The following is a 16475-nucleotide window of genomic DNA, read 5'->3' as shown; positions in this document are numbered from 1 at the left end:
TTCACGGCTCAATAATCTTTTCCAAAGATATATCAGCTGTCGTGAGATTTTCCACTTTTTTCACTACATAAATACAACCACGTTCACCTCAGCAACTCGTTCATCGCATCTACCCATTAGACATGAAAAATATTCTCTCTGTTTCTAGCCTATTCTTCATTGATTAACATTCTCTCATGTCTATGTTTAATATTCCCATTTACTCGTCTAATAATCTAATATTGTTTCTATCCAAAATATCTTCCTGATTCCTGATTAGTTGTTCTCACTTTTCCTCCTTGTCTGCCTATTCGCTCTCCTTCCTTTTTTTATATTCTTTCCTTTCTTACTTTTCTGTTTAAACTTATCACACATCTTTCACTCTCGCACTTGGGCTGGACGGTAGAGCGACGGTCTCGCTTCATGCAGGTCGGCGTTCATTCCCCGACCGTCCAAGTGGTTGGGCACCATTCCTTCCCCCCGTCCCATTATAAATCCTTATCCTGACCCCTTCCCAGTGCTATATAGTCGTAATGGCTTGGAACTTTCCCCTTGATAATTCTCACCCTCCCTCCCTTCTCTTGCTCATTTTCATTCACTAAATCCTCATATCGTTCTCAACAATAACTAATGTTGAACCGAAACGGACCGAAACGGACCGAAACGTCGTCGTCTCTTCAATTTCTAGTGTGTGGTCTGGTCATCATACTTCAGCCACGTTATTGTGACTCATCGCCTGCAAACTGACAAGTATGTATGGCAAAATATGTCTCGGCTTAATTCAATTATTTTTATTATCTTTATCTTTAGCATCTTTACAGAGCTCAGTATCTCTGCAGGATCTCTAGAGAAAGCTGAAATACGTACAAAATGTCATCATGTCAGCATACACATACACGTATAATAATGCACCATAAAATGTACAAACATCATGTATAATGATAAAAAATAAATAAAGTAAGACTTGAAATTAAAAAGCCTGACGTTAACATTTAACAGTGACGTTAACAGGTGTTTTAATAAAAGTAAATCTGGACTCCTGACTGTTCTTTATTTCTCTCCAAAAATAGTCATGTATAACCATCAGGGTTTTGACGTTGCTCAACTACCACTTTGGTGCAGAAAACGCAAATAGCGCTGTACCTGGGAGGGAGATTACATATGGGATATATATATATATATATATATATATATATATATATATATATATATATATATATATATATATATATATATATATATATATATATATATATATACACACACTCAAGGGAAGTGTACCAACTACCAGGTGTGTATATACACTGAGAGTGTAGTCCTGGAGCTGTGTTCTGGGCTAAAGTACATTTCTTAGTTGGCCAGTACACGCTATTTTGGTGGCCTGAATAACCCTCCAGCGGTTGATAGGCCGAACAACAAACTAGACTTGGGGATCAGTGTAACAAGAGCAGTACGCTGCGTGGTGCCTCCCAACTTGGGGCCAGCTGAGCACAGTGTGCCTACCTCGGAGGGCAAGTCATCTGCTCTCAGGAGAGTCACTAGTTTGCATGAATTAATTCTGGCACTAATACTGACTACTCAGATAGGGATCCTCTTTGCTGAGCGGAGGGATTGTGTGAAGACAGTTGTGGTCCGTGTGCTCCTACGCCACAATAACTGTTACCAAATCCTGGCTGACAGGTGACCTTGATTATCATCAGCAACACAATAATTTCTGAATGTCAAATATTACTTAAACTTATATAATTTTGATACACGCTATAATGGTTTTGATGGTCAGTGTTCTGTTGCTGTTGTTATTATGTTCCTTCTGTCGTTTTTGTTCTTTCTGGCGTCTGTTCATGCTTCCGTCTGACCAAACTGTCGCTTGTTCTTAGTATTAAGTGTTATTGCTAAATTCTTTTTTGCTACTGTCTGTTCTTGCAGCAGTCTGTTCATTCTAGTGTCTGTTCTTGCTAGCGTCTATTCTTGCCACAGCCTGTTCGTGCTACGCCTGTTCTTATTACTGTCAGTTCTATTTAATGCCTGTTCTTTGTACAATCTATTCTTTCTAATGTCTGTTCTTCCTCCTGTTTATTCTTGCTAATGTCTGTTCTTGCTACTTGTATTCTTTCTACTGTCTGTTGTTGATGTGGATGTCATTCCTCGCTCCTTCAGCAGCTGAAACATAAATTAATATATCAGTCAACAGCACACGGCTCTTGAGTCCACCCTAAAGTCACTGAGGAAGCATTACACATACATGCCATTGTCTTTAGTCCCAGGGTCCCTTCCACTTCCTCCTCCGTGAAGGGGGTAGGGACCTCTGCCCCTTCGTAGGGGTAGTACTCACCTGAGGGGGGATGCAGTCGCGGTCCGGAGGTAGGGGCAGAGGGAAGGGATGGCTGCTGGAGACGCCTTGGGGTCTCAGGTGGTACAACAGGTACTCCATCTCGTACATCTTGCGGGGTTCAATATAGTGGAAAGAGATGGCCGACTCTGAACTGAAGTTGAAACCCTGAAAACGGGTCACCAGGTAAATCAAAGGCGATGATAGGGACAACTCTAGCTACAGAGAATAATATGTTCACTTTCTGCTTTCGTCATGTTACGTCATGACGTTATGAAGGGCGCATGATAGCTGAGTGGACAGTGCATCGGATTCTTAGTCCTATGGTTCCGGGTTCGATCCCCGGTGGAGGCGGAGACAAATGGGCTGAATGTTTCTTTTACCCTGATGCTCTGTTACTTAGCAGTAAATAGGCACCTGGGAGTTAGACAGCTGCTAGTGGGTGCTTTCTGGGGTGTGTGTATAACAAAAAGAAGGCCTGGTCGAGGACCGGGCCGTGGGAACGCTCAGCTCCGAAATCATCTCAAGATAACCTCATAATGATATGGATGTATATATTTTGTCTAAAATCTTTATAAATAAAAGAAAATATATTTATAAAATATATCTAAAAAGATATTTAGAGGTCCTTCTATGTTAAATAATCTTCACTAATGTGTTTATCATTCCCAATGAAAGTGGACCTCAGAAACTGTACATTAAAAATGTATATTTTTGCACTTTACAAATTCTTCTGGTGGAATTTGCACTTCCTCAAATTCTTTACAAATTCATCACAGCAATAAGTGGGTGTTTGGAGTTTACCGCCTCTCAAATAAAACTGTACACTCCTGTGGTATGAAGCAGTCGGATGCTGCCGCGGAGGATTTGTTAGAGTGATAGTGTATGTACACTCTAGACGCTAGAGTTATTATTATTATTAACATCTTTATTGACAAAATTAATTACAATTTTGCCTAATCTGAGGATTTTGATAGTCTTATTAAATTGAGGATAATGCTAGTATTCACTGTCACGCAGGACAGAGGGTCATACATAAGACAATAGGTCTAAACTGTAGGCTGGAGCACATATATATCATGGTTACAATCAATGTTTTAATGTATGGATATGTGAAAACAACTTTCTATTAATATTTCCGTGAAGAGATAGGTGTCATTGGCAATATATTTAGCAATATTTTTCAAATACCCTTCACCTAAGTCTTCCAATCAGGTGTTTCCCAACAATGTAATTGCGGAGCAGATTATTGGAGATAACGAGGAGATAAATGTAATCGGAAGATGTACATACCTGAATAATGAATATCCGACGAGGTCAGATGTGTACATAACAGGAGACGACGTACCGTGTCAGGCTTGTAGTAGATAACGGAGGTGTACCATCCAGGAAGCTCATTGAAGAGGTAATTTGTGAAGCTTATGTGAAAGAAGCGGCCACGACCACTACTGTCTCGCGAGTCTCCGGCCATAACTCCAACATTCTGCAGACATGCTCCTGAAATGAGTCACTTCAGCTAAAACAGTGAATGAACACTTTCCAATAGTATGCCGCTACAGTTCAGACACATAATAGAACATGGAACGTTATGTGATAGCAACTTACACGAGGGGACATTAATGCCTTGCTGAAACTTACACGAAGGGAAATTAATGCCTTGCTGAAACTTCACACAAGGGGAACATGAACACCGGTCTAGATAAACACACCAGGGCGCTTGAAATCTATTCTAACTCTAAACTCAAATGAACGGATAAACTCAACATGGACGGATATGTCCATGTACTTGGTATATAATATAAATGTCACTCATATTGCATGTTATATCACGTGTTACGCATTCGCCAAGTAAACAGGAAGCCTTTGATCTAGTGTCCCCTCACCCTAGACGTATTACTCATGGCTAAGTGTTCTTACTATTGAGAAGGGAAATCTAGCACCAGGAACATAACCTGAAGTCATAACAGTGTTGGTTAGGAAACAGTGTTGTGATTGACGGAATAAATTGCCGAGTAATTCAAGGAACGTGCGATAGTTAGATTGTTTCAACCGTAAGTTATCTTTGTATAGGGCTAACATTATTTCCTATATAGTTTTGTTCATATTTTGCTTTTAAAGGCCGCACTGAGTGCTATCAAAGGACGCAGATTTCCCCCACTCTTGTGTGTAACAGAACGGTGATGAGGTGGGGTCGGTCCCCATGCATTTCATAGGTCAGCCCCCATGGCTACTTCATCAGGTCCATCATCATGGACCTGATGAAGTAGATGAGGGGAAGAGGCGCCGAAACGCATCTACACAAAACGGTACAGCATTTTGGCCTCCAATACAAGACGATGTCCTTCGCCAAAATGGTAGGAACATGGATCTCTGCTTCCCCATACTCAAAACCACGAGGACATTGAACTACCTCATTTATGAATTAGAAAGGTTCAAATGACAGAGTGCAGACTCCAATACAAGAATTGCTACATTTTCCTTTCCATAATTTTACAAAGTATCCCGGGCACCACCGGGTACCCTATCTAATATATTTATATCTGGAACAAAACTGATTCTGAATCTATACACGAGCGGACATAATCTATTTTCTAATCCTATATACATAGTGATAGTGAACATTGACTTTCGCTCAAGATGATCAGTAATCTATACTTATATATAAAGATACACACTGAAATATTTTATTTTATATTTAATTTTGTACCTTAAGAATATGTTGGGATAAGTATTTTTTTCAGTTCAGTAGTTCAGTTTTATTTAGAAATGTTGTATTATATATTACTGAGCAGTACAGTAATTTCATCTCGGAATCCACTGAATTATCTCAGCATTCACTGAACAATAACAGCATCCACAGACCCATCTCGGCATTCACTGACCCATCTCAGCATTCACTGACCTATCTCAGAATTCACTGACCCATCTCAGCATTCACTGACCCATCTCAGCATCCACTGACCCATCTCAGCATTCACTGACCCATCAAAGCATTCACTGACCCATCTCAGCATTCACTGACCCATCTCAGCATTCACTGACCCATCTCAGCATTCACTGACCCATCTCAGCATTCACTGACCCATCTCAGCATTCACTGACCCATCTCAGCATCCACTGACCCATCTCAGCATCCACTGACCCATCTCAGCATTTACTGACCAATCTCAGCATTCACTGACCCATCTCAGCATTCACTGACCCATCATAACATCTTCGCCACCCGTGTCGCCCTGAAAACATATCGTCCTGTTTGGCAGCGCCTCCTCCACAAACTTCTTCACAGCCTCCCTGCTTAGTACATAGCCAGCACCTGTACCCAAGAGAGAGAGAGAGAGAGAGAGAGAGAGAGAGAGAGAGAGAGAGAGAGAGAGAGAGAGAGAGAGAGAGAGAGAGAGAGAGAGAGAGAGAGAGAGAGAGAGATTAGTAATATCTGTTACACATACAAATAAAGAAATACTGAAGTTTTAATCAAAAGTCATTTTATTTATCCAGATTTGTAACGTTTATAAATACCAATTAATCTTCTGATGCTGTTTGAAAACACTTCGAAATTTTGTAAAAATGGAGGGAGTAATTTATCAGAAATCTATACGTATGATACTATATAACGAATCATTTTGTTTCCAAAACATATACATATTTAAAGCCCAGTCATTTTAAAGATTATTTAAATAAAAAAAAACTATGAAACACGAGATAATAAATCTCTCGCTTAACCTACAGTCCCTCACCCCTTTACCTCCGCTCATGTAGCGATAATAGCCATTTTTGTATTTTGAACCGAAGTAGATGGGGAAGTTGGGGTCGTAGAATGAGAGCATGTAGTGCAGATTCTCCATGATGGCGTACCTGAGTGGTAGAGTGGTAGTTGTGGTAGAGTGGTAGTTATGGTAGAGTGGTAGTTATGGTAGAGTGGTAGAATGGAAGACAACAAATGGTGGTTGCTGAGTGTGACTGCACATTAATGACAGTAACATATGGTTGATTACTCTGACTGGTAGTTGATTACTATTGACTGATAATTGTGACTGGTGTTTGATGAGTGTGACTGATGGTTGATGACTGTGACCGGTGGTTAATGACTGTCAGATACACTTTCCCTGACCTCCCTTATTTGCATATGACAGATTGCTCACCGAGGTAATCAGAGAAATTAGTGCCAACAAGCAGGAAGCTAATGTATCACAGGACCTGGAAGTATCGACATTCGCGCCAGAGTGTGACCATCTTGAGAGAGGCCTACAATGTAGGCTCACCAGGCCTACAATGTAGGCTCACCAGGCCTACAAATCCCAATATAAGTGGAATTTCAATTGTCAATGTTTCGATCACCGAAAATTTCCAGTTACGATTTACGTTGTTGGCACATTTCAGGTTCGGGCGATGCACAGTTAGGTTTGAAGGAAGTATCAGACGAGAGCAAGTGGAAGTGCTCTCCTCATCCTACATAATGAAGGGCTGTTGCATGCATCAAACTACAATGTGTATGAAAGCAGAGCAAGTTATGCAGACCTCTGGTAGCTGCCACAAAGCGGTGGTACGTCTGCGAGGGGCTGTGTGCTGAATGAGTGAAAGGTCAAGTGGGATTCTTCAGCTGATGAGTTAAAACAAGAGGGATCAAAGACGGCACTGATTACCAAACTGTTTGTAACACAAGTGACTGAAAGTGACACGTATGTTGATGATTGGTTGTAAGTGGCATATTGCTGACTGATAACGACATCATTTCTATAATGACCCAACTTCTAGGGTTGATTTAATTTTACGTAGACCTTCCGTGACAACTTACGTGTTGTCATCCGCCTTGTAGAACCAGTCGTACTCTGACAAGTAGTTCTTGTAGACATAGGTGAAGGCTGCCCGGGTCTTGGCCCACAACTTATGCCTCCCTTCACCAACACCAATGTCGACGGCTCCAAGCTTCGTGTCTGGGGAAAAGACCTTTTATTTTACCACCAGAAAACCAAGAAGAGTACTAATGATAGGAAGCAAACTAGAGGGCAGTACTAAAGCACAAAAAGTAGACCTTAAGAACAAAAGGAAGTGAAAAAGCTGCATTTGACTGCTAAATTATGTTAATTAAGTCAATTACAAGAGCAGCTGCAGGTCTGAGAAACTTTTCTCTCCTCAGGTCATTTGTCTGTGTGTTAGGATTCAATGTTAGCCTTAATATTACATTTGACATTAATAATAGACATAACCGTGCTGAGAAACCACTCTGACTTCTGCTGTAGGTGATCAATAGAAGGGGATCTATTGACTTCTGCTGAAGGTTCTGAGCATTAAGAAGACCGCTGAACATTTTTAGAATGACATCTGACCTATCTCAAGGTTTCCACTGACCATTCTTGGAGCTGATGAAGATAAGCTTGTCACAGCGGGCGCCCCAGGTAGCCTTGACGTGGACGGCCTTGGTGTAGTGAGCTGCTGGGTGTGCCAACACCCAACACAACACCCGCACCTTCTGCGTCTCCTGCAGAGCCACGATCTTATCTGCACACACACACGAAACATAATATCAAAAGGTTATCAATAAAGTTTTACTCATTATAGTCTAAATATAAGATGAGGGCTTTGAAAATTCTTTATATATCTTGTTGTTAGCTTAAATATTTGGATAACTACGTGTATATTATGGCAGTCATTTCTAAAATAATTGTGACGTTGCGTGCAATATCTGAGAAAGACAACGACAAGTGTGTGACACACCGCCAGTTCAGCCGTCAACACTGACCCTCAGATGACCGGATTGTCGTAGAGAAACTGACCTTCGAAGTACTTAAATCATTTGATTTACTCCTCTGTATTTGTTCCCCCTTACTTGTGCCATTCACGTTATTTGAAGAGATAATTGGCTTATCATATAGAGTACTGGGATGGCTGTGGGTACTGAGAGATGTAAGGGGGGAGTTTACCTGGGTGGTGGTTGTGGGTTCTGAGACGGGACACCGGTGTGACCTCCCCAGCTAGGTCATCAAGGGTCAACATCTCTCTGGAACTGGAAGTTGAGTTGGTCAGTCGAGTGAAGAGAGAAACGAGAAGAGAAATGGGAGAGAATATGAAGGAACAAGAGGTGAAGAATAACTGGAGGTGAGAGAGGAAATACAGAACACGAAGATAAAAGACAATGACAAGGTAGTGAAGGAGTAGGACAATTTTGGGAAGAAAAAGAGAAACAAGACAATAATATATATTTTGAGTCAAGTAATACAAATTGTTTTGTATATTACCATCGCGTGTAAAACCAACACAGTTGAGCGTATACAGTTATCGACTGGTGATGTTATCACCATATTCTTCCATCTGTGCGAACTGTATTTACATGTTTGCTGTCGTATAAATAATATTATGTAAAGTTAGCACAAGTTAAGAATTTTTTTGGGTTGGTTAGGTTAATTAGCATATATAGCGCATAGACTGATACATTCATAGTTGGATAAATACAGACTAATAGATTTTATTTTATAGATATATATTAGAAAGACTGAAATTCAGTTTACCGAGAAACTGGGTAAACTTCTCGACGTCAACACGACACTAATTTTCTCTATTAAACATCAACTGATAAAACTAATTTAACTGGTCAGTTCCACAGCTAAACAGGCAATGTGACTGGCCAGGGGATAAAAGGTACAAAGTTACCTTTACTCTAATCATACCCAACCACTTGGGCTGGACGGTAGAGCGACGGTCACGTTTCATGGAGGTTGGCATTCAATCCCCGACCGTCCAAGTGGTTGGGCACCATTCCTTTCCCCTCCGTCCCATCCTAAATCCTTATCCTGACCTCATTTGACACCTTCCCAGTGCTATATAATCGTAATGGCTTGCCGCTTTCCCCCTGATAATTCCCTCCCCTCTGAATAATCATATACAAAGCTTCGTTGCAAAATCTTTTAAATGTACAATCGAATCTTTTCTTGCATCAATCCAACGAAAGCATCAACAAGCTCCTAAGCACCGTCCGTCGAGTTAACTATACTTAAGGAGCTATATATGGTTCCTAGTGAATCTAGGTTGAGCGTTACTTAAGAGACGGGTAAGTAGTTTGATAGTTAGTACCTGTTGAAGTTGATGTATTGAGGCTGGAGCATCGTGAGGGTGAGGAGCGCTCCGGCGGCCATGGAGACAGTCACGAGCAGAACATATTTTACTACTGAGTCTGTGGGAGGAGGAATATTGTGAGGGTTCCATACAGGGAGTTATGAGGAGATCTGTCCCGTCTGGTACCTTTGGGAGGAGGAATATTGTGAGGGTTCCATACAGGGAGTTATGAAGAGATCTGTCCCGTCTGGTACCTTTGGGAGGAGGAATATTGTGAGGGTTCCATACAGGGAGTTATGAGGAGATCTGTCCCGTCTGGTACCTGTGGGAGGAGGAATATTGTGAGGGTTCCATACAGGGAGTTATGAGGAGATCTGTCCCGTCTGGTACCTGTGGGAGGAGGAATATTGTGAGGGTTCCATACAGGGAGTTATGAGGAGATCTGTCCCGTCTGGTACCTGTGGGAGGAGGAATATTGTGAGGGTTCCATACAGGGAGTTATGAGGAGATCTGTCCCGTCTGGTACCTGTGGGAGGAGGAATATTGTGAGGGTTCCATACAGGGAGTTATGAGGAGATCTGTCCCGTCTGGTACCTGTGGGAGGAGGAATATTGTGAGGGTTCCATACAGGGAGTTATGAGGAGATCTGTCCCGTCTGGTACCTGTGGGAGGAGGAATATTGAGTTTTATAGTGGGTGTTCCATAAGGGTTGAGTAGGTGAGCCAGGGAGTAGCTGGGATGTGAAGAGTCATTGAATGTGTGTGCATTTTTACTATGTGTGCCTGCAGAATCGAGATATTAGCTCTTGGACCCCGCCTCTCTATCCAATCTAATATTTTCTCTTATATTTACTACATATATTTTTCTAACCACACGCACACACATCCGTGGGAAGCAGCCGTAAGAACTGTAACTCCCAGGTAACTATTCACTGCTAGGTGAACAGGATCAACAGGGTGAAAGGAACTATTCCCGTTTCTTTCCGTCTCCGCCCAGGAATCCAACCCGGGCAATTAGGACTACGATCCCCCGAGCGTAGTGTACTCGCCTAGTTGTGCTTGCGAGGGAGGAGCTCCGGCTCTTTGGTCGAAGTGTACTCACCTAGTTGTACTCACCTAGTTGTGTTTGCGGGGGTTGAGCTCTGGCTCTTTGGTCCCGCCTCTCAACCGTCAATCAACAGGTGTACAGATTCCTGAGCCTACTGGGCTCTATCATATCTACACTTGAAACTGTGTATGGAGCCAGCCTCCACCACATCACCCCCTAATGCATTCCATTTGTCAACCACTCTTACACTAAAAAAGTTCTTTCTAATATCTCTGTGGCTCATTTGGGCACTCAGTTTTCACCTGTGTCCCCTTGTGCGTGTTCCCCTTGTGTTAAATAGACTGTCTTTATCTACCCTATCAATTCCCTTCAGAATCTTGAATGTGGTGATCATGTCCCCCCTAACTCTTCTGTCTTCCAGCGAAGTGAGGTTTAATTCCCGAAGTCTCTCCTCGTAGCTCATACCTCTCAGCTCGGGTACTAGTCTGGTGGCAAACCTTTGAACCTTTTCCAGTTTAGTCTTATCCTTGACTAGATATGGACTCCATGCTGGGGCTGCATACTCCAGGATTAGCCTGACATATGTGGTATACAAAGTTCTGAATGATTCTTTACACAAGTTTCTGAATGCCGTTCGTATGTTGGCCAGCCTGGCATATGCCGCTGATGTTATCCGCTTGATATGTGCTGCAGGAGACAGGTCTGGCGTGATATCAACCCCCAAGTCTTTTTCCTTCTCTGACTCCTGAAGAATTTCCTCTCCCAGATGATACCTTGTATCTGGCCTCCTGCTCCCTACACCTATCTTCATTACATTACATTTGGTTGGGTTAAACTCTAACAACCATTTGTTCGATCATTCCTTCAGCTTGTCTAGGTCTTCTTGAAGCCTCAAACAGTCCTCTTCTGTTTTAATCCTTCTCATAATTTTAGCATCGTCCGCAAACATTGAGAGAAATGAATCGATACCCTCCGGGAGATCATTTACATATATCAGAAACAAGATAGGACCGAGTACAGCGCCCTGTGGGACTCCACTGGTGACTTCACGCCAATTGGAGGTCTCACCCCTCACCGTAACTCTCTGCTTCCTATTGCTTAGATACTCCCTTATCCACTGGAGCACCTTACCAGCTACACCTGCCTGTCTCTCCAGCTTATGTACCAGCCTCTTATGCGGTACTGTGTCAAAGGCTTTCCGACAATCCAAGAAAATGCAGTCCGCCCAGCCCTCTCTTTCTTGCTTAATCTTTGTCACCTGATCGTAAAATTCTTTCAAGCCTGTAAGGCAAGATTTACCCTCCCTGAACCCATGTTGGCGATTTGTCACGAAGTTCCTTCTCTCCAGATGTGTTACCAGGTTTTTTCTCACGATCTTCTCCATCACCTTACATGGTATACAAGTCAAGGACACTGGCCTGTAGTTCAGTGCCTCTTGCCTGTCGCCCTTTTTGTATATTGGGACCACATTCGCCGTCTTCCATATTTCTGGGAGGTCTCCTGTCTCCAGTGACTTACTATACACTATGGAAAGTGGCAAGCAAAGTGCCTCTGCACACTCTTTCAGTACCCATGGTGAGATCCCATCTGGACCAACAGCCTTTCTAACATCCAGATCCAGCAGGTGTCTCTTGACCTCCTCTCTCGTAATTTCGAACTCTTCCAAGGCCGCCTGGTTTACCTCCCTTTCTCCTAGCACAGTGACCTCACCTTGTTCTTTTGTGAAGACCTCCTGGAACCTCTTGTTGAGTTCTTCACACACCTCTCTGTCATTCTCTGTATACCTGTCCTCGCCTGTTCGAAGTTTCAATACCTGTTCTTTCACTGTTGTTTTCCTTCTGATGTGACTGTGGAGTAGTAGTGTGTGCGTGCGTGTGTGTGTGTGTGTGTGTGTGTGTGTGCGTTGAGGAAATGTGTGCTAACACACACACACTTGTTAGGACACACAGGTGTGTATGCTTCAGGTGAACGATATAATATATTTCCGTCCGTCATAAAGCCTTTGCAATTATCTGCGACTAAAAATGTGAAAGCATATGTGTACTCAGTTGTACTCACCTAGTTGTGTTTGCGGGGGTGGAGCTCTGGCTCTTTGGTCCCGCCTCTCAACCGTCAATCAACAGGTGTACAGATTCCTGAGCCTATTGGGCTCTATCATATCTACACTTGAAACTATGTATGGAGTCAGCCTCCACCACATCACTTTCTAATGCATTCCATTTGTCAACCACTCTGACACTAAAAGAGTTCTTTCTAATATCTCTGTGGCCCATTTGGGCACTCAGTTTCCACCTGTGTCCCCTTGTGCGTGTGCCCCTTGTGTTAAATAGCCTGTCTTTATCTACCCTATCAATTCCCTTCAGAATCTTGAATGTGGTGATCATGTCCCCCTGTGTGTGTGTGTGTGTGTGTGTGTGTGTGTGTGTGTACTCACCTAGTTGTGCTTGCGGCGGGAGTTGAAATCTGGCTCTTTGGTCCCGCCTCTCAACTGTCAATCAACTGGTGTACAGATTCTGGAGTCTATTCTGCTGCCTCTATCAAATCTATATTTGAAATTGTGTATTGAGTCAGCCTCCACCACATCACTGCCTAATGCATTCCATTTGTTAACTACTCTGACACTGAAAAGATGATTTCTAATGTCTCTGTGGCTCATTTGGGTACTAAGTTTCCACCCGTGTCCCCTTGTTCGTGTTCCAACCGTGCTGAAGAATTTGTCTTTGTCCACCCTATCAACTCCCCATGATAAATTTGTAGGTGGTTATCATGTCTCCCCTTACTCTTCTGTGTTCCAGGGACCTGAGATTTAGATCCCATAGCCTTTTCTCGTAACTCATACCTCTCAGTTCTGGGATAGCCTGGTGGCATACCTCTGAATCTTCTCTAACTTTGTCTTGTGTTTAACAAGTTATGGACCTCTAGGTTGGAGTTGCATATTCCAGGATTGGTCTGACATACGTGGTATACAAGGTCGAAGTGTTTCGTGTGTTCGTGTCGTTCTCAGACCAGGAACTAGCCTCGTTGATGCATATTGTTGTACTATTTCCAATTTTACTTTACCATTATTTGCCATTGTCGAGGACAGGATGCAATCCGCAACAGTCGCCTAATTTCTCTGTACCCATTTACTGCTGGGTGAACATACGCATAAGGTGTAAGAACACGCGATAAAACGTCTCGCATTGCCCGTTTTTCCTGAAGGATATCCGGGCCTTGGCCAGTTTAGCATTAGCTGCCAACATTATTCTGCTAATGTTTGCCTCTAGTGTTAGATTATGTGTTACTTGCACTCATAATTATCTCTTCTTCTCTGGCGCAGGATGATGACTATACTGTACTCATCATATTCTGCACTATACTGTACTCATCATATTCTGCACTATACTGTACTCATCATATTCTGCACTATACTGTACTCATCATATTCTGCACTATACTGTACTCATCATATTCTGCACTATACTGTACTCATCATATTCTGCACTATACTGTACTCATCATATTCTGGACTGATCTTGAAGTGTTTTCATTTCTGTTCATATACACTCTGAAAGTATATACCCTCACTTAGAGTATATATATATATATATATATATATATATATATATATATATATATATATATATATATATATATATATATATAACAGATAGGAACTTTCCATCTACCCATCGTAGCAATCCACCCATCCGCCTACTAGCAGTTCTTCCCCTTACCTCTCAACATCTTCCCGTTCGTTAGTTGCGGCCTTCGTGTATTGTTCCCGGGAACAAGGAGGAAGTTGGTCAACCAAGAGCTTCTGCCACACTGTGTGGAGGAGGCGGCGGCTGGTTGCTCTTGACGCTCCTACTTTTCTATGCGGTCTGTTGGAGCCGTAAAACACAACATTTATGCAACGTCTACCTGACGTGCAGAGCTGCGTGTGTATGATCCGCCTGACATGTAGAGTTGCATGTGAATGATCTTACCGATATCCTGCAGCTGTTGTACACCGCAGCATTGGCGCTATCGAGCACCGTGCAATTAGGTGTGGCACATAAGCTGATACACATACGACAAATAAAATGCTCGTTATTATAATTTACAGGTTCGTGCCAACAGGCTCTGAGACCCCTGGCCACCTGGGGTGAGTGTGCACTTAAGTTCATAATGGAGGTGGGTGAGGAACTCATTAGGCAAACTAGAGACTCAAGGACGGCCAGTTTCCTGTTCCAGGGACCTCAGGGTCGCGATCCATTTAGGAAATTCTTGCTGTATCTTAGGCACGCACCACCCACCTCAGAAGAGCTGGATGAAGTCTTCGAACAGTGATTAATATATGTGTGTGTGTGTGAGAGTGTTTTCAGTAAACTGTGTTTTATTATTTTTGAAGACTGGGTTAATATTAAGGTTTTTCCAGGGCTGGGGCAAGATTTACTAGTCCATCCAAATATGGTAATACCAACGAACTTCTTATTTCTGGCTTAGACTTGGGGTCTAAGTCTAAGCTTGGACCTGCTGAAGCTTCATTCAATGTGTTTTTTTTTCTCTGTTAGAGGAATCAAGATCAAACTCGTCTGCAATATAGCAAGAGCCACAATTCTGCTCTAAGTTCTCCGATCAGGTACATTCTTTGGACATCTTGAACCAACACAACATGAAAATGTAACAACCGCAATGGCTCATATTCTTCTGTATGCAAATCATGCCCAGTTAGGAAACAGGGGCCAGATTCACGAAGATGTTGCATACGTATTTACGAACGTTTTTCTTCTTAGCCTTTTCGTAGCGGCTACGTTGGTATTCAGGTAGGCATCTAAGTATCAAAATCTTCGTATGTATGCTCCGTCGCGCAAAGACGCTCTCGAGCACTCTTTACGTAAACTTTACGTAAACGTAAACTTTACGTAGCTTTACGTAAACTGGATATAACTCAATTTTTCTCTACTACACAACACGGAGGATCGATTTTATTATAAACAAACATTTTAACTGGCGAGTCTCATTCAAGAAGGAGTCCTTCGTGTTGCATTCTCTGCTTGAAACTTGTAGTAAATATGTCTTTCATGATATTAAAATTAGTTTTATAATAGCAAGATATTATACCAGTAGTTATTAAGTAAATAAACACTGGTGAACATGATATATGAGAGAAGGTGATGATCCGGGGCTGGTGGGAACATTTACTATCACCAAATACCCCTGTTCACCCAGCAATAAGTATAGCTAGGGGGTGGGGGTGGGGGGGGGGGGGGGGGGTGTACCTTAGCTATACATACCCATTTTTAATTTAGCTTGTTTGGTTTTATTTTGTGGCTTGTGGCTTGTGGCTTGTTCGTACCATATCGCAGTGGATCTTCCTTCCGCTACTTTGGCTCTATGGCGATTTTGATAGTTGTATTTTCTTCTTGATTTGCACCTTAATCTGTGAAAAACTTGAGGTATTTTTACCTGTAGAACAGGTAGAGCATTGGCAGGTTTTGCTAGTGTGTCTACCTTTTCCTTACCATCTATGCCAATGTGACTTGGTATCCAATTTAGGGTGATTGACAGCCCTAGATTGTGGGCTTCTTTTCTTATATGTAGAATTTCTGTGATGAATTGTATATTATCTCTGTGCTGGCTGGATAACAATGCCTGGAGCGAAGATTTAGAGTTGGTATGAATGACATAATGTAAATTATTCTCAATTGTGTAATTTATGGGCTCCTTCAGGTCATATAATTCTGTTTGCAATGTTGAGCACCCACTATTCATGCTCCAGTAAGCTTTATGGTTGTTAGTGTAAACTGCTGCCCCAGCAGAACCTCTTTCTTGATCAACTGATCCGTCTGTGAAGATGTGAGTCGTTGTGGGTCTTGAGATGGTTTCCATTTATTGTTCCATGACTGCTTTGAGCCTCTGCGAGTCACTAGCTGATTTTTTATCTGGTAATTCTTCAATGATTATCTTTAGACTCGATTCTTCTCATGGAGGAGGCTGCCGAAAGTGTTGATATGGTCTATCTTCCCCTTTCTTTTTAATGGTCCATTTCAAGTCCACTTTCTTTAGAATCTTGACCAGATTATCCGTCCAGGTATATGTGAGAATGACG

General features: G+C 42.3%; 1 protein-coding gene across 1 annotated transcript; it reads right to left on the bottom strand.

The window, feature by feature from the left end:
- Window positions 1-755: 755 nt before the first annotated feature.
- On the bottom strand, window positions 756-14345 carry LOC138366941 (glycoprotein-N-acetylgalactosamine 3-beta-galactosyltransferase 1-like). The gene is made up of 10 exons (XM_069328237.1): window positions 14119-14345; window positions 9374-9473; window positions 8227-8309; window positions 7655-7804; window positions 7101-7239; window positions 6051-6160; window positions 5511-5621; window positions 3657-3805; window positions 2312-2476; window positions 756-2139 (listed from the first exon to the last, which is right to left on the bottom strand). Exons 1-10 carry the CDS (start codon window positions 14126-14128, stop codon window positions 2062-2064), a joined length of 1095 nt encoding a protein of 364 aa, XP_069184338.1. The 5' UTR covers window positions 14129-14345; the 3' UTR covers window positions 756-2061.
- Between the last annotated feature and the right edge of the window lie 2130 nt (window positions 14346-16475).

This window comes from Procambarus clarkii, chromosome 21 (assembly GCF_040958095.1).
Source record: "Procambarus clarkii isolate CNS0578487 chromosome 21, FALCON_Pclarkii_2.0, whole genome shotgun sequence".
Lineage (NCBI taxonomy): Eukaryota > Metazoa > Arthropoda > Malacostraca > Decapoda > Cambaridae > Procambarus > Procambarus clarkii.
Note: the sequence above shows the minus strand (reverse complement) of the source record. Positions and strands in the feature narration are given on the sequence as shown.